At 37.5% G+C, this 24,845-nt stretch overlaps 2 protein-coding genes across 2 annotated transcripts; one reads left to right on the forward strand and one right to left on the reverse strand.

Annotated features, from left to right (window-relative positions):
* Window positions 1-247: 247 nt before the first annotated feature.
* Window positions 248-13,260, forward strand: cnot4a (CCR4-NOT transcription complex, subunit 4a). The gene is made up of 13 exons (XM_051100306.1): window positions 248-505; window positions 1,727-1,949; window positions 2,417-2,614; window positions 4,810-4,896; window positions 5,045-5,146; window positions 7,189-7,314; window positions 7,401-7,522; window positions 8,584-8,793; window positions 8,935-8,992; window positions 9,074-9,329; window positions 9,420-9,848; window positions 12,464-12,697; window positions 12,781-13,260. Exons 2-13 carry the CDS (start codon window positions 1,776-1,778, stop codon window positions 13,098-13,100), a joined length of 2,316 nt encoding a protein of 771 aa, XP_050956263.1. The 5' UTR covers window positions 248-505; window positions 1,727-1,775; the 3' UTR covers window positions 13,101-13,260.
* Window positions 13,261-14,088: 828 nt separating this feature from the next.
* tmem178ba (transmembrane protein 178Ba) lies at window positions 14,089-17,925 on the reverse strand. The gene is made up of 4 exons (XM_051100314.1): window positions 16,905-17,925; window positions 16,148-16,264; window positions 14,997-15,134; window positions 14,089-14,905 (listed from the first exon to the last, which is right to left on the reverse strand). Exons 1-4 carry the CDS (start codon window positions 17,284-17,286, stop codon window positions 14,649-14,651), a joined length of 894 nt encoding a protein of 297 aa, XP_050956271.1. The 5' UTR covers window positions 17,287-17,925; the 3' UTR covers window positions 14,089-14,648.
* Between the last annotated feature and the right edge of the window lie 6,920 nt (window positions 17,926-24,845).

The raw sequence follows: 24,845 nt of genomic DNA on the forward strand, positions 1-24,845 counted from the left end.
TATTTAGTTTATTTAAATTAAATATAATAGTTTATTGGTTTATGTAGTTTAAATATTTGAAAAATATATTTTTAGTTTTTGACATTTTACTTATATATCTCTACATATATATATTGTATATAAATGATTTTTCCTAAGTGAACGTAAATCTGATATCGCCCCTTGTGGTGACTGTGGTACATTACTGGTGGTGACCAAAAATAAACTTCATCTCCCACAATGCATTGTGCATCGGATCTTGCGCAAACTCAGTGAGAGGTGACTGGTTACTGTATTCCCTCCTCATTTCAGTGTAAGATGGTGGTAAGAATCTGCTACCTAAATAAACAGCAAAACTGAGTAGGAAAACGTCTAATCAAATTTGAACATCTGAGCTGTGGAACAGTGCTCATTCCAAACTTTCAGATAGGCACATCTGAGCAGTTGAAAGGCAGAAACCCCCGCCTAAACTAGAGTGAATATCCCTTGGAGTGGAATCCCTGCAATACAGGACCAGCTAGTTGAAGTGAGTACCCTACAAAACAACTGCTTTAATCGCGATCAGTGCACCCGAATATAATTACTCCATCGGTATTAGGTGTGTATATGTGTGTTGAAGCAGACTAACCCCATGGTTAAAGAATAAAACCTTCAGTTTAAGTGAAGGATGAAGTCAAAGGTGGACAGGCGGCGGTTCCTCCTCTAGTCGCCGGGCCGTTTACTTGGATAGTCGCAGGCTTTAGCAGTGTGTAGGCCGCAAAATACAAACGTTCACAAAACACTCGTTGCCCATAAAATATGTGTGGAGAAAAAGTCGTTTTATTTCCTTACAATCCTATCAAAGCATCCGTGCTTTTAAGTTTGTGTGTTATTTATTGTTGGAGGAGGAATTAAATGTTTTTAGGCGTTGTGTTGTGTACCGCACGTCAGTTGAAGTCTGTCCCAGCTGTGGAGACACCTGACCGGCGTTCAGCGCGACTGACGCGCAGCTAGACATTTATGATGTTAGATATCAATAATTACGATTGTAATAATAACTCATAGTCATCAAAATAAGGATTAAATGTGTTGTTTGTTTAAATAAAGCCCGTTTGAATCAGAAACAGGCTCTGTGGAGGTCTACAAATCTAAACTGTTTTGATGCAGGACAGATGCGAGAGATTGAACCGTGCATATTTAATACATGCTTTCGCTGATATAATGCTTTTTGAAATTGATATTTTTGTGAGGAAAATATTGGCTTTGTCTTTTAAAAACACGTTTGTTAATACAAATGTCAGGACAAAAGACATGCTGAATAGATGAAAATAGCATTGGTATTAGCATTGGCTTTGTATTGTGTGTAAAAATCATTTATTTGAAATGTAAATATTGATAATTAGGTATTCCTGTCTGTCCATGGACTGTGAATACCTGTCTAGCAGTCATTTCTAATGTGACCCAGTGGTCCTATTCTGCAATCCCAATACATCAGCATGTTTATAGACAACTGGGCCAACTGACTGTAATGAGAGAAACATGAAAAGGCTTAATGTGCTTTGTGGTAGCTTGATGTTTTGTACTGCTATGAGCCCATGACAGCTGATTGTATTAATTTGTCATGGCTATCCACTTTGTTTTGATCTAACTGCATGCCATTTTTCAATATTAATATTTAACAAGAGCATTTTATGTGCTAGAGTAAAGTATTGTCATCATTCAGGCTGCCACGTTTAAATCACATCTACTTGCCTTGACTTTGCTCCAGCCCTTCGGCCGACCTGCCAGAGACTCTTCCGATCTTGCCGTACGATAGGATGTCCCGCAGTCCCGAGCTGAAAGAAGACCCCATGGAGTGCCCACTGTGCATGGAACCGCTGGAGATTGACGACGTCAACTTCTTCCCCTGCACCTGCGGCTACCAAATCTGCCGCTTCTGCTGGCATCGCATCCGCACAGACGAGAACGGCCTCTGCCCTGCTTGCAGAAAGGTACGATTGTGCTTGAAATCAGTACACAAGCTTCTGATGATTGTGATGGACCATGTGCTATGTATCTTCACCGTCAGGTTGCAGTTACACTATAAACGAGAAGCGGTCCTGGCTGTCTGGCTTCTGAAGCTAAATCAGTTCAAAAGTAAAACCACCAATCTAGAAAGCTGCATGGATGATATGTATTGTTAAATATGAAAAGACATTGTTATCCACGGGCACAGTGGGCAGATATCATCTGATTAACCCGCTTTAATGTTCTCGAGCCCGATTATGCAATTGTGGCTAAAGCGTATTGCGCCACTTTCTTGGCAGACCGCACTTCCCAAGTGTAAACGCGATGTGGTTCATTTGACTCGCTGTGATGGTGTCAGCCTGAAAACTTGACCTATTTTCAGAGTTCTTTGAGAATTGCCACCCCTCGGATACAGGTTCAAGCAAGGTAACTGGTTGTGTGTGTTCTGTAGCCTTATCCGGAGGATCCGGCGGTATACAAACCACTGTCACAAGAGGAGATCCAGAGGATAAAGAATGAGAAGAAGCAGAAGCAGAACGAGAAGAAGCAGAAGGTGACGGAGAACCGCAAGCACCTGGCCAGTGTCCGTGTGGTGCAGCGGAACCTCGTGTTCGTCGTGGGACTTTCTCAAAGACTCGCGGATGCGGAGGTGAATGCTCGGATTGGACAATGCCAGTGGCTTTTTTTGTTTTTTGTTATATAATGATTAGAATCTACTGAATTAGTGAACTTAAATACGTTTTAAATGATTGCATTTCTAAAAATATGTAAATATGTCAATATTATTTATGTGTATTAAATTATTATTGTTGTTTATTTTATTTATTTTAATAGACTTTTACAAATTGCTAGGAAATGAATCACTAGCTGCTGCCTCTATGAAATAACCTGCCATTAAAAGTGTAGGGTCGGTTTGAAGATTTATCTTTGTTATATTGTTATGTATTGTTCAAATACAATAGGCAAGGCAAGGCTATTTATATAGCACATTTTGTATACAAAAATTCAAAGTGCTTTACATAAAAGGAAGTAGTATAATAAAAACAATAATCACAAAAAAGGAAGTAGAATAATCATAAAAGCAATAATCACAACAATAAAACAAAGAATTTAAAATGTTTTAAAAATTGATTCAAAATAAATTTAAGTTAAAAATAGAAAAGGATTATACATAGTGCAATCAGTTCAATAGTGCAATACCAGTCAAATGCTTTTGAACAGTAAGAGTTTTAATGCTTTTTAAAGAATTCTCTTCTGCTCACCAAGCCTGCATTTATTTGATTCAAAGTACAGCAAAACAATAAAAGTTTGACATTTGTTTACTATTTAAAATAACTGTTTTCTGTTTGAATACATTTTAAAATGTAATTTATTCCTGTGATCGAAGCTGAATTTTCAGCATCATTACTCCAGTCTTCAGTGTCACATTATCCTTCAGAAATCATTCTAATATACTGATTTGCTGTTCAAGAAATATTTTGTAATATTATTATTATCAATATTTAAACAGTTGAGTAATTTTTTTCCCCCCAGATTTTTTTAATGATTAGAAAGATCCAAAGATCAGCATTTATCTTAAATAAAAAGCTTTTGTAACATTATACACTATACCATTTAAAAGCTTGGAGTCAGTATATTTATTTATTTATTATTTATTGGGGGAAAGAAATTATAGAAATTAATACTTTTATTTGGCAAGGATGCTTTAAATTGATCAAAAATGATCAAGTCATTAATAATGTTATAAAAGATTTCTATTTCAGATAAATGCTGTTCTTATGAACATTCTATTTCTCAAAGAAACCTGAAAAATTCTACTCAGCTGTTTTCAACATAATAATAACAACATGTTATTATTATTAATAATGTTTTTTGAGCAGCAAATCAGAATATTTGAATGATTTCTGAAGGATCATGTGAGTGGAGTAATGATGCTAAAAATTTAGCTTTGAAATCACAGGAATAAATTACATTTTAAAATATATTAGAATAGAAAACAATTATTTTAAATAGTAAAAATACTTCAAAGTGTTACTGTTTTTGCTGTACTTTTGATCAAATAAAGAACATTAAAAACCTTACTGTTCAAAAACTTTTGAAAGGCAGTGTATATCTTTTTTTCATATATTTTAAAATGTAATTTATTCATTTGATGGCAAAGCTTAATTGTCAGCAGCCATTACAGTTTTCACTGTCACATTTTCTTTCAGAATCATTCTAAATTAGTGCTCAAGAAACATTTATTATTAATGTTGAAAACACTTGTGATATATATTTTTTAGAAATGTTTACTGGTGCCTGGAAAGTTCCTAAGAATAGCATTTATTTGAAATGGAAATATTTAGCAGCATTATTACTATATGTACTGCTAGTTTTGATTCATTTAATGCATTCTTGCTAAATAAATGTATTAATTTCTTTGAACAAAAAAACAAAAAAAATCTCACTGACCCCAGACTTTTGAATGGTAGTATATAAAAAATGAACAAAAGTTTTTGTTTTGTTTTTTTTTTTTGCTCATTACAAACGTTTGAATGGTAATGTATTCAATCTCAGTGTATGTGTATTTAAATCTCTGATTATGTAAAATCATTTGCCCCCTTTTGCCATATCACATAAGTGAGAAATGTGTCACTTCCTGTAGGAGGTAAATGAGCACAGAACAAAAATAGTGTTTTCATCAGCGAGTCATTTACATTTTGCTGAACAAAAGGAAATTTCCTCCCTCAGAGTCATTTCACAGTTTGATTGTGTGATAAGTGGCCATAATTCAGCTTAGTGTCTGCTGTGTGGTTCATGTAATAATTCACTTAAAGAATCACTATCACTTTGATTATGTCTTAGGTTCTAAAGCGTCCGGAATATTTCGGAAAGTTCGGCAAAATCCATAAAGTGGTCATCAATAACAGCACGTCGTATGCAGGTTCACAGGTAAGATAGCCACATGTGACCTTAGTTATGAAACTTGATGCTAACATGCTTCTTGAGAAAAAGTCTCAGGCTTAAGGTTACAGCAAAGCAGTAGAATGAAGAAAAACACACTTATTTTTATATTTGTTTTTGACCTTTTACTCCACAGGGTCCTAGTGCCAGTGCCTATGTAACTTACATTCGTTCAGAGGACGCCCTTAGAGCAATACAGTGTGTGAACAATGTCATAGTGGATGGTAGAACACTCAAGGTAAGTGCTAAACCATCACAACATAAGCCATTTACAAAATATTATATGTTAAAGGAATAGTTAACGCAAAAATGAAAATTTTGTCATTAATTATTCATCCTCATGTTGTTCCAAACCCATAAGACCTTCGTTCGTCTTCAGAACATGAATTATATTTTTGATGAAATCCCAGAACTTTCTGACCAACACAACTGACATGTTCAAAACCCAGAAAGGTAGTAAAGACATTGATAAAATAGTCCAGGTGACATCAGTGGTTCAACCGCAATTTTATGAAGCTACAAGAAAACCTTTTTTGTGCAAACAAAAATAATGACTTTATTCAAAAAATTCCTTTCTTCTGTGTCAGACTTCGATGCGCGCTTACGAGAGTATGATGACACATGCGTGAAATGCTGTTGACACAGGAGCTATGGCTGAACTACTGATGCCACATGGGCTATTTTAACAATGTCCTTACTACCTTTCTGGGCCTTGAACATGTCAGTTGTCTTTAGGGCTGAGTATTGAGTTCAGTACCAAACTTTAATACCTAAGGGGTTAATCTTGTAAATGTCAGTGTGCCAATAAGCCTGCAGCACTAGGTGTGTTCGACTAGAAGTGGCGCCATGCAGATCGGTGCCTTTCACACTGAACGCGGAATGCGCAGCCCTTCGAGAGCACTGGCAAAAGTTCAACTAATTTGAACTTTGAACGTGGCTTGCACGCAAGTGGTGCACGCCGCTGCGCCACAACAAACCGTCCTTGCGTGGTGCATCCGCGAGAGCGATCCGAAAGCATACCAAGCAGTCTGCTCTGTATAGCTCTCTTGATCCTGCGCAGAGCCGAACACACCTGCTAGTTTACACCGGTTACGCTCAGAGGCTCACACGTGAGGCTGTAGCGTGAAAGCTTATGTAAGGCTACGTTTACAATGGTGCGTTTTTGTTTAAAAAATTGAAACAATCCTCATCCATACTGCCATTTCAGAAAAGTTATTTGTCCATACTACACGACTGAAAGTGAGCGTTACATGATCATTCACGAACGCTGTAGCATGATGCTACATAAGACAATAAGTAAGATTTATATTCCGCTTTTACGCAAAACTCATTTTAAACCTCCAGCGAGTGTTTGTAATAACTTCAGTTTGCCGTCGAATGTGTGTTTTGGCCATGTAATGTTTTTAAAATATGTTATGTCCTCTGAGTTAGAAAGGCATATAACATTATACATACCGGCAGACAGCGCTGGAAGGTGCTAGTGCTTGTCAGTAAATTCATGGAAAATTAATAGAAATTATAATTCTGTCTGAGGTATGCATTTTAAAACAAACATGCACTAGTGTGAATGTAGCCTAACAGATGTGTAAACTCAAAACTACTGAGCTTTATTCAAATTATTTTCACTGATTTATTGTGTTGGATATATTTTGTTCCTTTGTGCAGTGGCTCAGGAGTCTTTGAATCTGTATAAACGTCAATAAGCTGAAAAAAAAAAAATATTTTAAGATAATGTAATCTTGTTAAAGTTGATATCGAAAAAAAGTATTGTTAAGGAACCGATATCTAAATTTTTGAACGATACTCAGCTCTAGTTGTGTTGCTATCTATGCAGGGTCAGAAAGCTCTCCGATAAGAAATATACACACTACCATTCAAAGTTTGTGGTCGATAAGATTTCTTCAGATGTTGATAGAAGTGTCTTATGTTCATCAATGCATTTTATCTGATCGAAAATACTAGGGAATATGGAATATTACAATTTAAAAACCTTTCTTTTTAATCTATTTAGTTCTTTTATTTTAAATATGTTTATGGCAAGGCTGAATTTTCAGCATCATAAGTAATTTTATCAAAAATATCTTAATTTGTGATCTGAAGATGAAAAAAGGTCTTACAGGTTTGGAACAACATGACGGTGAGTAATTAATGACAGAATTTTTTTATGGGGTGAACTACCCCTTTAAGTATATTATGATTGTATTGAATATTTATTGTATGTTCTGTCACTTTTAAGTTGTTCAATATTAAAATAGTTTTCTGCTGCTGTTTTTTCTCAAGGCTTCTTTAGGTACAACAAAGTACTGCAGTTATTTTCTCAAAAGCATGCAGTGTCCTAAACCGGACTGCATGTATTTACACGAACTGGGGGATGAAGCAGCTAGTTTTACAAAAGAAGAAATGCAGGTGAGCACAATCAATTGGTTCAGAAAAAGACATTTAGAAAGAGTTTTCTGGATGTTGTTTGACTGCTGTGTGTAAATTGTTTTTAGGCTGGAAAACATCAAGAGTATGAACAAAAATTACTGCAAGACCTTTACAAAGCGAACCCCAACTTTTTACAAACCTCAACATGTGGGGAGAAGTCGAAGAGCAAACCTAACTCCACTCAGAGGTGCATTATCCATTATGTTCTATCATTTTTGCACTGTCTTCTATAATTAACTAAATAATTAATTTCTTAAAATGTAAAAAAAAAAGATAAGCAATATACACACTACCATTCAAAGTTTGTGGTCGATAGGATGTCTTCAGATGTTGATAAAAGTGTCTTATGTTCATCAAGGCATTTATCTGTTCGGAAATACTATGGAATATGGAATATTTCAATTTAAAAATGTTTCTTTTTAATCTATTTTCAAATAATTTAGTCCTTTTATTTAAAATATGTTTATTTCTGTGATGGCAAAGTTGAATTTTCAGCATCATTACTCCAGTCTTCAGCCTCACATGATCCTTGAGAAATCCCAATCCCAATTTGCTGATCAAGAAACGTTTCTTTTTGTTATCAATCTTGAAGTGTAATATTTTAACAGTATTAATATAATTAATATTTTATATCAATATTTTGTTGAGACTGTGATATTTTTTTTCAGGATTCTTTGATGAACAGAAAGCATTTGTATTGAGATTCATGCATCATAATAATAAATAAGAAAAAATAAGCTTTTCATTGATGTATGTTTGTTAGGATAAGACAATATTTGGCTGAAAATCTGGAATCCAGGGGTTCAAGAAAATCTAAATATTGAGAAAATCACCTTTAAAGTTGTCCAAATGAAGTTCTTAGCAATGCATATTACTAATCAAAAATGAAGTTATGATGCGTTTAAAGTAGGAAATTTACAAAATATCTTCACGGAACATGATCTTTAGTTAATATCCTAATGATTTGTGGCATAAAAGAAAAATCTATAATTTTGTCCCATGCAATGCATCTTTGGCTATTGCAACAAATGTGACTGTGCTACTTATGACTGGTGTTGTGCTGCAGGGTCACATTTGATCAATTTAATGCATCCTTGCATTAAAAGTGTTCATTTAAAAAAAAAAATTACCAACCCAAAAACTTTTCAATGGTAGTGTATATATTCAAATGTACAAGTTTACATATTCAATCTATGAGGTGTGATTTTTCTTTTTTAACTTTTAAGCATTTTTTTTTTTTATTCCCAGACCCAATAGTACCAATAAAGAAGGGTGGCCCTCATTACAGAACTATGGGAAAATGGTTAACGGTTTAACCACAGAGCATCGCAAGTCCCCTCCTCTATTAGACTGCCTAACAGACTCAGACCACATGACTCCAGACGAACCAGACCCTGAACAGGGAACAGAACAGAACACAGGCCTTCCACCTTTCCCATCAGCCTTAGAGCCTACCAGGTACTATACTGCAGAAGCCTAGCCAGTACTTCCTTTGATATACAACAATATCCGTTGACTCATATGAAGTGATTTTTTGTTTTTGGTTTTTGGTTTTTGTATGTTTTGGTGCATGCTCCTCATCCTGTGCTTTTATTTCAGTCCAATTGGCAAACCATCAGAACCCATAAGTATAGGAAACGGGGAAAATATATCACAGGTAAGTGCTAAATCTCTGAGTATCTAAGAATAGTTATTGTTTCGTTTTTTTTAACCATCTGTCGGTATTTGGTTTTGGCAGACATCCAGTAGCGATTCCCCATCTCCTCCACCTGGCCTTACTAAACCCAGCCTCGTTGTGCCCATCAGCGTGGCCGAACTCACAGTGCGCTCACCCTTCGAAGGGGCGGCAGCGGAGTCTCAGTCTCTTTTCTCAGACAACAGCAATTTCAGACATCCCAACCCCATCCCCAGCGGCCTGCCCCCCTTCTCCAGCTCACCACAGGGAGCCTCCGACTGGCCCATGACTCCAGAACCACAGAGCCTTTTCACCTCAGGTAGGCGCGTGCAGTGAATGCAGTGTAGTGGACCAATAAGATTGCAGTGTGGGCGGAGCTAAACACACCAATCTCTCTGCCTTTTTGCAGACACTATCCCAGTGTCGTCCTCCACTGATTGGCAGGCGGCCTTTGGTTTTGGCTCTTCGGCCAAGCAGCAGCAGCAGGACGATGACCTCGGCTTCGACCCATTTGACGTCACACGGAAGGCCCTGGCCGACCTTATAGAGAAAGAGCTGTCAGTCCAGGAGCATTCCCCCCTCTCTCCCAATCCCTCTTCCCACCAGACCATCCTACCCAACGGCCAACAGCGCCTTCCCCACCTCCAGCACAGAGGCCTCTATAACTCCTTCAGCCTGCCCCAACACATGGCCGCACGCCACCCCTGGATGGGCCTCCCCACCCGCAATAACCTCACACACTTGAACCACACGGCCTCAGCTGCGCACAGCCATTTCTTAGACCTGAGCATGCCGGCCCAGCACCACAGCACCGGCCTTGGGGGGATTCCTATATCAGGTTAGGGAATGCATCTGTCTTGTGTGCTCCAGTTTTGTTGTGAAACACCTGTGTGTGTTAAAACACCTGGTCTAAGCAGGGTTATAGTTGTAGCCCACTGATCCAAATAGAAACAAGTTGTTGAACTTGTTCCCAGTATGTTGATTGTTGTTTTTTGCATTGAGTTGCATTTTAATTTGTAATTTTATTTTCCCCTGAGGGCTAATTTAGGTTGTTTGTGACCCTGAGCCCTTTATGAGAGCAAACTGTGATCAACTTCAGTGTTGTTCTTAACTAAAACTATTAAAATTATTTTTGATCATTTAACATTTTCATAAAATGAAATGACCATTAAATGAAAAAAAATCAAACCTAAAGAGATAGTCCAACCAAAAATTTAAATTGTCGTTAATTACGCACAATCATGTTGTTTTAAACTTGTAAGACCTTTGTTAATCTTCAAAACACAAATTAAGGTATTTTTGATGAAATCCGAGAGCTTTCTGACCCTGCATAGACAGCAATGCAACTGACACGTTCAAGGCCCAGAAAGGTAGTAAGAACATCGTTAAAATAGTTCATGTGACTTCAGTGGTTCAACTGTATTTTTATGTAGCTATGAGAATACCAGTAAAATAGTTATTTTTGTTTTCTTTGCACACAAAAAGTATTCTCATAGCTTCATAAAATTACAGTTGAACAACTGATGTCACTTGGACCATTTTATCGATGTCCTTACTACCTTTCTGGGCCTTGAACATGTCAGTTGCGTTGCTGTCTCTACAGGGTCAGAAAGCTCTTGGATTTCATTAAAAGACGCTTTTCCACCGAAATTACCTGAAACTTTTTTCCCAGGAACTTTTTATTCCCCCAGACCTGTTGCTGTCTGCGTTTCCATTGCGGTCTAAAGTACCGAGAAGATTTGGCAAATAGTCTGGTGACGTAGGTCTGTTTCTCCATACCAATTCCACAGATTTCGGACTTGCGTCCTCTGTAGTTTGGACTTCACAAGTTTGACTTGGGACTGTGAACTCCCACGCGATGATGCAAGTCCAGTAATTCCGCAAACAGCAGCATACTTTGATAATGTCAGTCAGCTCGCCTTCGCTACTGCAAATTTTCTCACAGTATTTACAATAAGACGTAATATGATATCAAACACCACTGCCTTTTTTCATTTTCATTTAAACATATTAATAGCCGCAGAAATGTAGTTCAGGGAATGTACATACATTACAATGAAACAAAATATTATATCAAACAATATTGCCTTGTCTTTTGCAATATTGTCTTTTCATTTTCATTTTAAAATATTAATAGATTAATAGAATAAAGCGCAAAGATTACCTGTTGGATTTACCCAAAATTAATAATATCTTGTTTAACAACTACAAAGACATCAGAACCAGCGGCAAATGTCAGAAGGACTAGCCGAGTTGAGGCTGCTCTCGTCGGGATACATCAGCTGTATCCACTGTACATTTCATGACAGAATAACATTAAAAATTGTGTGAATATATGGTGGTTGAAATACAGTGCAGTTCAGCGCCCAAGTCCCACCCCTGAAAGTACCGGACCTTTGAAAAAGTACTTGCAAGCAGGGACTTTCTGAGGGGCAGATTTTTACCCAGAACTTTATTTAGATCCTGTTTCCTGTGGTGGTAACACACAAAGTACCAGCCCAAAGTCCCTAGTTCCTGGGGAAAGTTCCCGCGGTGGAAACAGGGTTAAAATATCTTAATTTGTGTTCCAAAGGTGAACAAAGGTCTTATGGGTTTAAAATGACATGAAGGTGCATAATTAATGACAGAATTTCATTTTTGGGTGAACTGTCCCTTAAAGAAATATTGTTTTGACTTCCAAAAGTTACTAAAACTGAAACAAAAATAAAGCTAAATAGAAATATTTTTATGTAGCACAAAATTACTGAACTGAAATTAAAATGAAAACTGAAAATATTTAAAAAGCTATTAAGATAATATAAAAAGTAATATAAGTAGCTTTTAACAAGTACTATAATATTGTAGAAATAATAATACTAAGATAATAATACTTACTAACTGGTCATCTTTAACCTCACATCTGTAACCCAGTTTTTTCTTTGTGATTATCCTATTTCATGTAAAATTGTTTGCCAATGTCAGTTTCACATAGACTTAAAGGAATAGTTCGCCCAAAAATGAAAATGCTGTCATTAATTACTCACCCTCAAGTTGTTCCAAAACTGTATAGCCTTTGTTCATCTTCAGAACACAAATTAAGATATTTTTATCAAATCCGAGAGTTTTCTGACCCTGCATAGACAGCAACACAACTGACGCATTCAAGGCCCAGAAAGGTAGTAAGGATATTAATAAAATTGTTTGTGACATCAGTGGTTCAACTGTAATTTTCCGAAGCTACAAGAATACTATTTTGTGAGCAAAAAAAAACAATAACATTACAGTTAAGCCACAGATATTTTAATGTCCTTACTACCTTTCTGGGCCTTGGAATATGTCAGTGTCTGTGTAGGGTCAGGGTCTCTTGGATTTCAAGAAAAATATCTTAATTTGTGTTCTTAGAGAATTTTTATTTTGGGTGAACTATCTCTTTAAGGACACTACAAGGTTTTCATTAATTTCTTGCTCTTTTAGAAAACAATGGCTCTGTGGAAAGAATAAATGTGAAAGAGTGGCAGGACGGACTGCGAGCTCTCCTACCAAATATCAACATCAACTTCGGAGGCCTCCCGAACTCTACCTCTTCCTCCTCCTCTTCCTCCACTTCCAGTGTGAACCACATCGGGGTGCCGGTAGGCTCAACTGGAGTCTCGCACAGCCTCAGTTGGGACAGCACGGCCAGTTGGATGGACCCCGCCATCATCACAGGTGCGATTTGTGTTTCGTTAAAAACGCTCTTGTTATGGATAAAACAATCATAGGACTCATTCATGTCCCTTTTCAAACGCCAGGTATCCCAGCATCCACAGGTAACAGTTTGGACTGTCTCCAGGATGACAATCCGCCACACTGGCTCAAGTCACTGCAGGCGCTCACAGAGATGGACGGACCGCCCAGCTCCAGCGCACTCCCACAGCCCCCGCACACCGGCCTCCTGGACGCGGCGGCCCAACTGTCCTTACACAGAGCCGCCTGGGCCCCTTACCTCCCTCCTCCCACACTCAACCCAAGTCAGTTCCACTCCCCACCTCCAGGCTTTCAGACAGCCTTCAGACCCCCAGCGCAGACGGCCACAGACATCCTACAGAGTGCCGGTATTGACCGTCACTAAAGATTTAACTACATCACAAATATGAAACTGCAAATATACCCCTTCCATTAATAACGTAACATAAGCTCTTGTCTTTCTACCCTTTCCCTCTCCATCCCTTTCACATCAGGATTTGTTTGTTGTCAGTTTTTTTTTTTTTTTTTTTTTTTTTTTGAAGGCACACATACGTCTCCGTATGATGAGCACCATCAGTGCAGGGTAGTGATTGAGACACACTGAGGGGTCCTAACACATACACACCTTCACATATGATTCCGGGGGAAATAAAAGTGTCTTAGGAGAGGAAGTGGTGAGCACCGATGTGTACGTGTGACTAACAATGGCTGAACGGAATGTGCTTAAACGAATAACATGTCTGATTGGCGTCACTCCTTCGTCCAAGGTACAGACTGTAATTTAATACTGTGAATCTTTACACTTCCCGTATGTTAGGTCTCACTAACACTTGAAGGAAATGGATTTGTAAGATAAGTCTACGCAATGCTCTCGGCTTCTTGCGTGTTTAATGTTTACGAAGCCACAGGTGAGATGTTTGAGTGCATTTGTAGAATCCAAACCCTGGTCGTAATTAGAAGGGACTCCATTAATCACAGAGTAGTACCTTCTTTAATCTTCGACTGGGATCCATTTTGGATTCAAGGGTGGTGTGAGACCTGACATGCAGTAACTTCCCATGAAGAGAAGTGAGAGAGACCGCTGTGGAAGTGTTTATTGACTTGCCTATAGAATAAGCCATTCATACAAGGTATGAATCAGGAATCGAGTCTAAAACCTTGGGAAGGATGCTGATGTTAACAAAGGAGACGTGTCAAGGCATGATTGCGGATGAGTGTTGAAAGCGTGAAAACAGGCACACACTAACATGCCGCCATTCCAAGGCCTTCAAACGATTTCTACTCTTTCTTTCTCATCTGTGTGGCCATACTAAACAGTATTTATCAAATGCAATCACTCGTTCTTTCAGGAAAAAAATCAATGTAGTCCAACATTTGGGTTTAACATGCTGCTGAGATCATTTAATACAAAATAAAGCGCTAAAAGAGAAGAATTGACCCCTTTTCTGCTGGTCTGGAACAGTGAAATCTTAAATAAAATTGAGTATTCAGTGCCTCTGTTTGATTCTCTTTTTTTCAGAGCTTGAGTAGAAAAAGTATGTTTGTTATTTTTTTTTTTTTTATACGAGGCATTTTATTGTCCAATGAAGAAATTATTGACATTGAAAACAACTACAGCACATAATGAAATTCATGGTAATTATACATCGGAAAGGTCTTGGAAACTGTTAGCTCATTTTGAAATTCAAACATGGTCTACTGAACACAAAGACAAACACCAAGAACCGCTTCACCAAGGACATGCTGAACTCATGTCGGGATGAAAGCTTTTATACAACTGTACAAATGTGCTTTTATAACAGATTCTTCTTTTTGAGTCTCCACAGCAATGGTTTGTCACCTTCCAGCACAAAATGTCTTTCAATATCTTTTAATACCCATGACGAAGTCTATGAACAAGTTTATGTCAATGTACAAAGTGTCATGTGAAGCTTTAGCACACAGTTCCGTTCTCCATGCGAGACTTAGGACAGGAGGTACGGGATGGTGGGGGAGGCTGAATTGATGGTGCCAGGGTGCAGAAGAACCCAGCTATGAGGGTCAGTCCTAGTCCTCCCCAGGCACTGAACATGGACCAGCCGTAACCGTGGCTTATATCATCCGGGAGGCTGAAGAGATAACGTGGGTAGCGAGAGAGTTCGAAGTTGATGCCGGCCACACAGGTGCAAAGAGAGATGATGCAGAAGGTACCTGTGGTGGAAGGTGATAGGAGTTAGTAGATGTTTAGAGATAAGGCTTCAAACATTGGCTAATGAGAACAAAAATGGAGGACATCACATACCTCCCATGAGGAAGAGTAGACCGGCGACGTAATGCATGAGGCCTTGCTCCCAGCAACAGCCCAAAACACCAATGGTCCAGCCAAATAGAATGATGGATAGAGCCATGCCCATAAAGCCAGCTGTCATCCGACGCAAATCTGGAGAAGGAAACAAATTACTAGGGGTGTCCAATCTTGGTCATGGAGGGCCACCTTCTTTCAGAGTTAAGTTCTAAACTGCTCCAGCACACCTGACTAAACCAGGGGTCTCCAAACTTGGTCCTAGAGGGCTGGTGTCCTGCAGAGTTTAGTTTCAACTTGCCTCAACACACCTGCCTAGTAAGGCCTTGATTAGTTAGTTCAAGTGTGTTTTAATTGGGGTTGGAGTTAATCTATGCAGGGCACTGACCCTTCAGGACCGAGTTTGGAGACCCCTGGACTAAACTCTGCAGGATGGTGGGAACTTTAGGACAGGGGTGCCCAAACTCGGTCCTTGAGGGGCTGATGTCCTGCAGAATTTAGCTCCAGCTTCTAGCATCCCTAGTAAGACCTTGATTACCTGTTTCAGGTGTTAAGGTTTGGAGCTAAACTCAGCAGGACACTGACCCTCCAGGACAGAGTCAGGAGACCCCTGGACTAAACTCTGCAGGATGGTGGGAACTATAGGACAGGGGTGCCCAAACTCGGTTCTGGAGGGCTGATGTCCTGCAGAGTTTAACTCCAACTTCTAGCATGCCTACTAAAACCCTGATTACCTGGTTCGGGTCTGTCTAATTGGGGTTGGCACTAAACTTTGCTGGACACCAGCCCTCTAGGACCAAGTTTGGAGACCCCTGGACTAAAATCTGCAGCATGGTAGGAACTATAGGACAGGGGTGCCCAGACTCAGTTCTGGAGAGCCAGTGTCCTGCAGAGTTTAGCTCCAACCCCAATTAGACAGACCTGAACCAGCTATTTCAACTCTTACTAGGCATACTTGAAACATCCAGGCAGGTGTTGAGGTAGGTTGGAGATACTCTGCAGGACATCAGCTCTCCAGGACAAGGAATTGCTCTATTTGAAATACATTCATATGCAAGGCCTTTATGTGTCCGGGACAAAATGTGTTATTGGTAGTCAACCCTCGTCTAGGTCCCCACATGTACACTACATCATAAATAAGTCCCACTTACGCAGGGCATGCCAATCATCTTGCTGGATAGTCTTGGTGATATTATAGGAAAGGTCCTTTCGCGTCACTGCCGAGGAAGAGTAATAGTACTTTATAAAGGAGCAACGCTCGATAGTTCCTGGAAAACAAGAAAACCATCATTAGATCCAGATCCAGTATGATAATAAAACTTGTACACAATCCAAATATAAGGTGGGCCTGGAGAGTTGGGGTGGTGGTTGTCAAGCTCATAATTAGGTGGACCAAGTCCCCTGTGGAGCTGAGCCTTCTTGTGCATATGGACAAGTGTCATGTTTAGATGAGTAAACTACACAGATGGTCGAGTGAGTATTGCTCATACATTCTAAATTACATTGGTTCTCAATGCAGATCCTGAAGTACCACCATGTTTAGATCTCGAAGCCTTCTCTACTAACAAGCTGATGAAGTGTGTTAAATAAGGTAGACATCCAGAATGTGCATTGTTCAGGTGCTCTAGGAACAAGATTAAGGATCACTAGTCTAAACCACTACAATTCATATAAAACTGAATGTTTAACCACCAAGATGTTCAGATGCTCATGATGTCCAATATTGAAAAAACACCCAAGCAATTTTTTAATTAAAATGAATTAGAAATTTGATGCATCCATAGGCCTGCTTATATACATTTGTCAAGCTTCTAGCTTTAAATGGCAGTTTTACAGGCTCCCATTATTGTAGCATCAGCCAAATACAGCCAACACATATTCTTATAAGGCTCATATGGATGTTTTTACCTTTCTGGATGAGCTCTTCGATGTCTGGGTCAAATCCCACCCTGTAGCATTTGCTCCAAAGCCCCATATTGGTTGAATTGTAGCGTCTGCTGCACTCATCCGCCGCGCTCATCGCGAACAGCTGACGCCGGTTTCTATTCAGCAGCAGTCGGTCTTCCCATCGGTCGAGGCTCGCTCGGCTGGCTCGCAGTGGAAGGCTGTGGTTGGGGATGTAAATGAAACCCGGATCGCTCCTGCGGTTCGAGAAAGTTCGGCAACGTTCCTTGTATCTCCTCGCGTCCGTTTCGTACCAGTGATCCGATGAGATTGCGACGGTCAGGAAACACAAGGCGACGAGAGACAGACAGAGACCCGTGTACAGAAGCCACTTCCCCGTCGCCATCGTTCTGCCAGGCCGCCGATCAGCACCTCATGGTGGACAGCTCCTTCGACCGAGGCAGCGACTCAATCCAGCTTCAGCATCATTTTTCGTGTGTAAAAAGGCAAAATGTTGAGGTTGCTGTAAACATGCCCTTTTAAACGAACGAGATACGTCGATTATTACAAAAATCCCGTCTGTTATTTCCTCTAGCCTACACGTAGACTGTATTTGGGGAGCGGGTTCCGCTCTTCCTCTCTGAGCTGCTGCAGACAGGGACACATGACAATCACACACAGGAACTAAAAAATGATTTAAAAATGGAGGGGCATACGATTAAAAATAATCAAACTCGTGCAAATAAATCGCTGTTGACACTGTTTTCGATTATTTTCAGCTATTTTAAGCAAATTGAGCTTCATATTCTGATTCAGACTCTAAAGACTCAAACTTATAATGTTGTTACCATGCTATGCTCAGTGTTGGGAAGGTTACTTTGGAAATGTAATAGGTTACCCTATTTAAAAGTAGTGTAACTATTTCAAATACTTCATTAAACTAAATTTCTAACAATTTTCAACTGTTAATCATTTTAAAACATTTAAATCAGGCAGGGTTAACCTTACCTTAACTCAACACTTAAGTCCTTCATCAAGATGATAATAAAAAAAAAACATTTTAAAGCACAGCCACCACAAAATCAGACTTTAGCACCTTTTTTACTTTGAGATCGTTCTGAGGTTAAATACAGATTTTTAAAAAAATCCAAATAGTACTAAACTGCTGAGGCACTGGTGTCTCATATGTTAGTACTCGGTGCAATTTGGGAAAGAAATCAATCAAATTTGTATGTGTATGAAAATATTCAGATAACTAATTTGTGACCCTGGACCACAAAAGCAGTCATAAGTAGCATATTTGTTGCAATAGCCAAAAATACATTGTGTGGGTCAAAATTATCGATTTTTCTTTTATGCCAACATTTTTTTTTAGGATATTAAGTAAAGATCATGTTCCATGAAGATATTTTGTAAAGTTCCTACCATAAATATATCAAAACTTAATTTTTGACTAGTAATGTGCATTGCTAAGAACTTCATATGGACAACTTTAAAGACGATTTTCTCAATATTTTGATTTTTTTTTTTTTGCACCCTCTTATTCCAGATTTTCAAATAGTTGTATCTCAGACAAATATTTCAAAAAAATGACACATGGTTTTGTGGTCCTGGGTCACATTTAATTACACTTTTTTTCCCTTAGTAACTGTAACAGATTACAGTTACACTTATTTTGTAATTAAATTAGGTAATTCTTTTACATGCAACTAGTTATGCCCCAACACTGGTTATGTTTTATATTATGTTGTAGTGCCTGAGACTTTTTTTTTTTTAAAGTGATGTTTAACCTTCAGAAAATGTCGATGGTCAGATTGTTTTCTACATGTAGTTGATCTAAATACATTTTATATTCCTGATTATATGTCTCTCAAGAAAAGGTCAATATAAGACTTAAGACTTTTCTTTTTAAGACGAATAAATTGATTAGAACACAATATGGTGTCAAATGGAAATGTATTAGCAATTTTTCTAAGTTTGAAAATACAACTTCCAACAGATCTCCCATGAAAAAAAAAAAAAAAAAAAAAGAAAAAAAGAATAAAAAAGCACTTTTATATATATATATATATATATATATATATATATATATAAAATGCCCTTGAATTGTGACAAGAAAATTAAAGCCTACAGAAACCTTACAAGCGGGGGTCACATTCAAAATAAGTTTAATTGGTGAATAATGCATACACAGTACCCAAGAACTCAATTTGATGCTCTAGAAATGTCTGATGATTGTCATTCTTCAGAGATGCCACAACAACGTTGACTAGACTTGTTTTAACATACACATTTTGGGAAACGATGTTGCAAGTCATTTGTTCAGGCAATAGTTAGTAAAATTCCCAGTCTCAAAACATACAATTTTAAAGTGCATGGAAACATACTGACAATTCGTTTAGTAGTCACTTACCCAAAAGTGAAACTACGCATTGACATTCTAAGTACAAAGGCCAAACGCTTCCAGAAGTTCATAAGCAGGTTTTATTGAGCATAAGAAAGTCAGATATTAAAAAAAAAAAAAAAAAAAAAAAAAAACACACACACACACGCCACCCTCAAATCGTCACTGCTTTTTATAGGCTACTTACAAATCAAACAGGGGGCGCCATTAGATTAGTCAGTTTACCAGTGAAAAAGAAGAAAAAAAAAAAAAAAAAAAAAAAGAAAAACACAAGTCAACTTTGCTGCCCTGTAAGTTAGTCACGTTTACACCAAAGCAAAACTAACATTACAGCTAGACGAGTCAAAACAAACCCAAACCTGCGAAGCGTGATTCAATCTGAGCACTTACACAAGCTTGTAGTGCACAAAGCACAAGCAAACGCCAATCACGGAGGAATCCAACCCTGCAGTGAGTGTCTGAGCACAGGCTTATTTGCAGGATCAGTGTAGAGGTCCGCAAAAGTTCGCCATGCTCAATTTAATCTGCTCAGCGTGCTGAATGCCCACAGACCCGACGCGTGTGCAGCAGAGTTGAACTCTTCGCGGCAGTCGGACTGTCCGCGCACAAACAGCCAAACCTGTGAGACCGAGCATCAGAGTACTCTCTAGCTTTTTTAGACGCATCGGAACCGCGGAAAACTTCCTGTAATATACTGAAAGCTTAAGACAAAACAGTATACATGCCGTACAGGAAGCCAGAGAGCGTTAGGGTTAGAAAAAGTACTCTGTACATTCCCTTACGCGGCAAAGCTTTATATAGCGTTGATGATGTCACGATGATGGACCCTCCCGCTGGTCTCTGATTGGCTGGTTCGCCCGCCAAACTGCTGATTGAACTCAATCACATTTGATAGGCACGAATTGCATTCATTAAATCAAATTAGACATAAACACAATCCTCAAAATATCCACATTCTGGAAGTTAAACTGTGATTATGGATGTTTCAGCAGCGAAGAAAGTCTGGCCCATTCATAATACGCATTAATTATTAAAGGAATTACTAATATTATGCTCAAATTACTGTATTGATTTTTTTCGCAGTTATGTGACGTTATGGGTTCCCTCTTGAATTTTCAGCGGGTTTTTAGACTGGCGGTAAAACTGGTTCAGTAATAACTTACACTGAAATCAGTTATTTGTTAATATAAAAATGAAAACAAAAGTACTGACAATTTTGTAAATTATATTATTCTGATCACAAATGTCGATTATCTAAATCTCCTCACTTGTACAAAGCATTTTGCAATGAACTTGTTCTTTGAATGACGTCTCTGAAAAAATAAATAAATAAAACATTGATGCAATGTTTATTATTATTATATATATTTCTTCTATATCTTTGGAGATTCAGACTTGATGCCTGAATTTGTTTTTATAATGTTGTTAACAAGTTATTTAATTAAAAATGTTTTTTTTTATTGTCGTTAACATTACTTGACAATACCTTAACATGTTTTACAACATAAAATACAGCCATTATTAACATCTAAACGCAAAAATGTTAATGTTTATACACAATATAGTGTTGGAGTGAGTACATAGTTATGCAGGCCTATGACAACAACCCAGTAAGACTTTTCAATTAGTTTTTTATTGCAGAAAATACGTTCAGTGACCAGCATAAATGTATGATTCTTACATATTTTGTTCAAATGTACACAACTTTTATGAATTTTGAAGCCTAAATACAATAGAGGGTTTTCACGGCATGTCATCAATCGGCCATATTTGCAGCACTGAATGTAAACAATGCCACCGAACCAAACAAAACTCTCAAATTTTGTTGATTATTGCTGCTGAAAATTGTCAGTTATTATCATGTTTTGGGCTGTACTAATCGGTCGGACTGGGAAAACATTTGGAGTACTTTGAACTGCCAAAAGTTATAACAAATCAAGAAGAAAAGCGCAAAAAACTGAGGAACAAAAGGTGTTCATGGTTGGTCAAACTGAACCAGGATTTCCAGGGCAAGAATCTTGACAACATTCGTGTTTGTTTTCATCATTTTGGGTCAGGTAGGTGAAATATTAGGCTAATATCTTAATTAACATACATATCTCATACTCATACATATCTTTACCACCTATTAACTTTAGTTTGTCAAAATATTGCGCCCTTTCCACCTTACTAAATCCTCCATATGATTTAGCAGCTTCCATGCGTTTTCCCATGGTTTAGACAGCATAAATAAGCAGAACAATGTATTCAGTGGTACATTAACTCTGCAATCCATGCTGTTGTTTACATCCGAGTATCTCCACTATGGCCATGCATTTGGTTAATTGACCAAATCGTGATGTAAGTGCAAACCCTCTATTGCCAAAAGTAAAAAGCTAAACATATTCTAGAAACAGCCTTTTTCAAGACAAGAATAGCTTAAAAAAAATAATAAGAGAGTGTGTTGTTTATGTCATAGAATAAACATGAAAATATGTTGAGCTTGTGTTAACCATAAGCCTAATTTCAATTATGACTCCAGGACGATGGAACTAGCTAAAATGCTAACTTGCTTTTGGGTTTTGGACCTACAAAAATAGGTCATCAGCTTCTGTCATAGACGTTAGGGTAGTGCCATCATTTTTGACAGGAGTGAAAACGTATTTGACACGTCGACAGAACAGAAAAAAAAGACAAAAACTCCATAAAATAGTTTTAAATGTTGTGAGTTATGAAAATTACATGATGTAGGAGTGTCCCTCACAGCCTCGTTTTCATCCCAGTTAAATTCAATATGGCGTCTAACCTGACAGGTTTGGAAAACCAGGGTCTGAACGATAACTTTTCATTTTGAGCGAACTATTATTCCTTTAATAAAAGGTTACCTATGGCAGGAGTGTCGTGTTTCCACTAGATGGCAGTACCTGCACATTAACCATCTCTATTAGCTATCCTCTGTGAGATATCATATACTGTGTTGCAGAATACATGTCCTTTCCTGTACTTGAGTGAAAGTGAGATGTCCAACACAGGACACCAACTAGACCACCACCAAAATTGATGATATTTATGCACAATAACTGTAAACTGTTAAACTTCTTTCCTCTATTAATATACATTCACAGCATAAGGTGTGACTGTTATTATAAACACATCCAGTAGAGTGGTGAAGTCTGAACGTCAAGCCCTATATTTTGATATAATCTGATTTTAGCATATCATTTGCTCTTAGCTTTTATTCGGGTGCTGAGGCGGCATTAATCGGTGGGAAGGTGAGCTGGGTATAATGCAGGCAGACAGCATATTCTGGGCCAGTGACAGTGAGTCAGCACCACAGTAGAGGGGGAGGCAGAAAGAGAGAGGGAGAGAAAGGGGGGGAGTAAAGTTCTCATCGCTTACCAAAAGCTGCAACCGACAAAAGACAAAAAGAAACATGCATATAACACAATTCATTTTTAAAGAGCAAGCAATAGTTTTTTTTCCTCCTGTAGAAATAGTTGCAACTGCTGCAACTGATACACCTGGACACATTGCACCACACTGCAGTGAATCTCCTTGATGCTGTTGAGTTGACATTGAAGAGGCTTACGCATGTTATTACATTTGTTGTTCGTTATACGTACCTTTATGACTGTCGCATACGTACTTGTTTCTGTTTATTTGATGTTGTGATGCCAGGACTGTTTTCAGTGGCAGTGAGTGAGACATTCTTTGCAGCAGGCAGCTCTCCTGCAGGAGTTTTTACCCACTCACTCACTCATTCACGCAGGCGCCCTAAACTGCTGAATTCTCTGCTTCATGGAAGACTGCAGAAGCCTGCTGGGAGCTGCTGAGCCTTTCTGACCTGACTGTCCTTGACTGCTCTTGAGAGAATGATGGAGAGAGAGAGAGCGGGAGAGGGAAAGAGAGCTCAGAAGCACTGGCACAAAACTCTCCGCTCTTTATGCTTTACAAAAAAAAAAAAGGACTTGGCTCATTTGTCATTATTTCAAATTCTATCAAAGGAACATACTTGACCAGTGTGTTTCTGTGTAAAAATATGTAACAAAATAATGATAAACCAATTTTGAGAAAAGAGAAGATGATGATTATACATGACCTGCTGTCACATCATAGTCAAGGACGTTTGGAATGCGTAAACTGTCTCAAATGAGCTAAAAGCTACAGCTGATGATGTGATACCTAAGTAGAGTGACTTTCATTCCTGCTAACAATGTCACAAACTGAGCGTGTCGATCATGTGATCCGGGAGAAGGAGTCACACTGAACCTGAGAGGAAAGGAAATAAACTGACACGTTAATAGACGTAAGTCACAATAAAGATATAATAAGCATTTGTCACTGATAAAAATGATAAAAATATATTAGTGTCATAAGACATTTAAGTATATAATAATTTTCTTCTAAAATGATATTTAACATATGCATTTATCCTGATGCTTTTATCCAAAGTGAATTGGTATTCAAGGTATACATTTATATGTGATCAGACTTAAACAGATTTTTTTTTTTTTGAGAATATCTCAGAAATCCAATCTGTCTGGCTGGAAATTCATAAGAAAAGATAGGAGTTGATTTGGCCAATTTTAGGAACTGTGTGTATAAAACAGGTCATACAAATGTACGTAGAGTATAAGTGTGTACAACACAAACATATGTATATATAACATTATTGACAAAGCTATATATATATATATATATATATATATATATACACACCAAAAATATGTATATATATGTATATATATATATATATATATATATATATAATATTATTTAATAAGTAAAATATATCAAATGCATTTATATATATAGTTTTGTCAATAACATTACGTGTTATTACATGTAAAATGTGTCAAATGCAATATATATATGACATGTCAAATGTATTTTACTATATATTTAATAATATATATAATTACATTTGACATATTTTACTACATTTAATAAATATGTAAATATGTCATATAATTTTGTCAAAAACATTATTTTATATATGTTATTATACATAAAATGTCATGTTTAATACATATATATGATATATTGTACCAACACAGACATATATATTGCATTTGACATATATTACAGTAACATTAGTGTATATGTGTAATACAATACAAGTGAATAATAATAATTATAAATGGATGAAAGGAAGCTGAAAAGGGTTTAAGTGCTTGCATGTAAATAACTTAATAATTATAATAATAATGATAATTGCAGGCTAATATGCAAATATTTATTTATATCATGATATTTTGGTAACACTTTACAATAAGCTCCTAATGGTTAATGTTGAAGTTAATTAATTAACATGAACTAAAATGGAACCTTATTGTAAAGTATTAAAGTGTTTTATTAAAAAAAAATTTTTTTTAATGCAGACATTAATACCAATATGAGGCTAAATTGATAATTGATTAAATATACCGTAATAATAAGCACTATTTTTTAATGTAAATCAAAAGTATGTATATATACATACTCTCCAAAAAGGTTAAAAAGTATGAACATATGCATGTATCGTTTGCAGACATACAGTATAACAATGAATGGAGGACAGCAGAGCTCTTCTGTGCACTGAC

The sequence above is a fragment of the Labeo rohita genome, chromosome 25 (assembly GCF_022985175.1).
Source record: "Labeo rohita strain BAU-BD-2019 chromosome 25, IGBB_LRoh.1.0, whole genome shotgun sequence".
NCBI classification, from domain to species: Eukaryota; Metazoa; Chordata; class Actinopteri; order Cypriniformes; family Cyprinidae; genus Labeo; species Labeo rohita.

Excerpts from the sequence above, each read along its gene's own strand:
- tmem178ba (XM_051100314.1), bottom strand. The coding sequence starts at position 17,286 with ATGGCGACGGGGAAGTGGCTTCTGTACACGGGTCTCTGTCTGTCTCTC. Across the intron at positions 16,265-16,904 it reads CGAAGAGCTCATCCAGAAAG|GAACTATCGAGCGTTGCTCC; the intron begins GTAAAAACATCC and ends CTTGTTTTCCAG. Across the intron at positions 15,135-16,147 it reads AGATGATTGGCATGCCCTGC|ATTTGCGTCGGATGACAGCT; the intron begins GTAAGTGGGACT and ends TTCCTTCTCCAG.
- cnot4a (XM_051100306.1), top strand. The coding sequence starts at position 1,776 with ATGTCCCGCAGTCCCGAGCTGAAAGAAGACCCCATGGAGTGCCCACTG. Across the intron at positions 5,147-7,188 it reads TGGATGGTAGAACACTCAAG|GCTTCTTTAGGTACAACAAA; the intron begins GTAAGTGCTAAA and ends TTTTTTCTCAAG. Across the intron at positions 12,698-12,780 it reads GGACCCCGCCATCATCACAG|GTATCCCAGCATCCACAGGT; the intron begins GTGCGATTTGTG and ends TTCAAACGCCAG.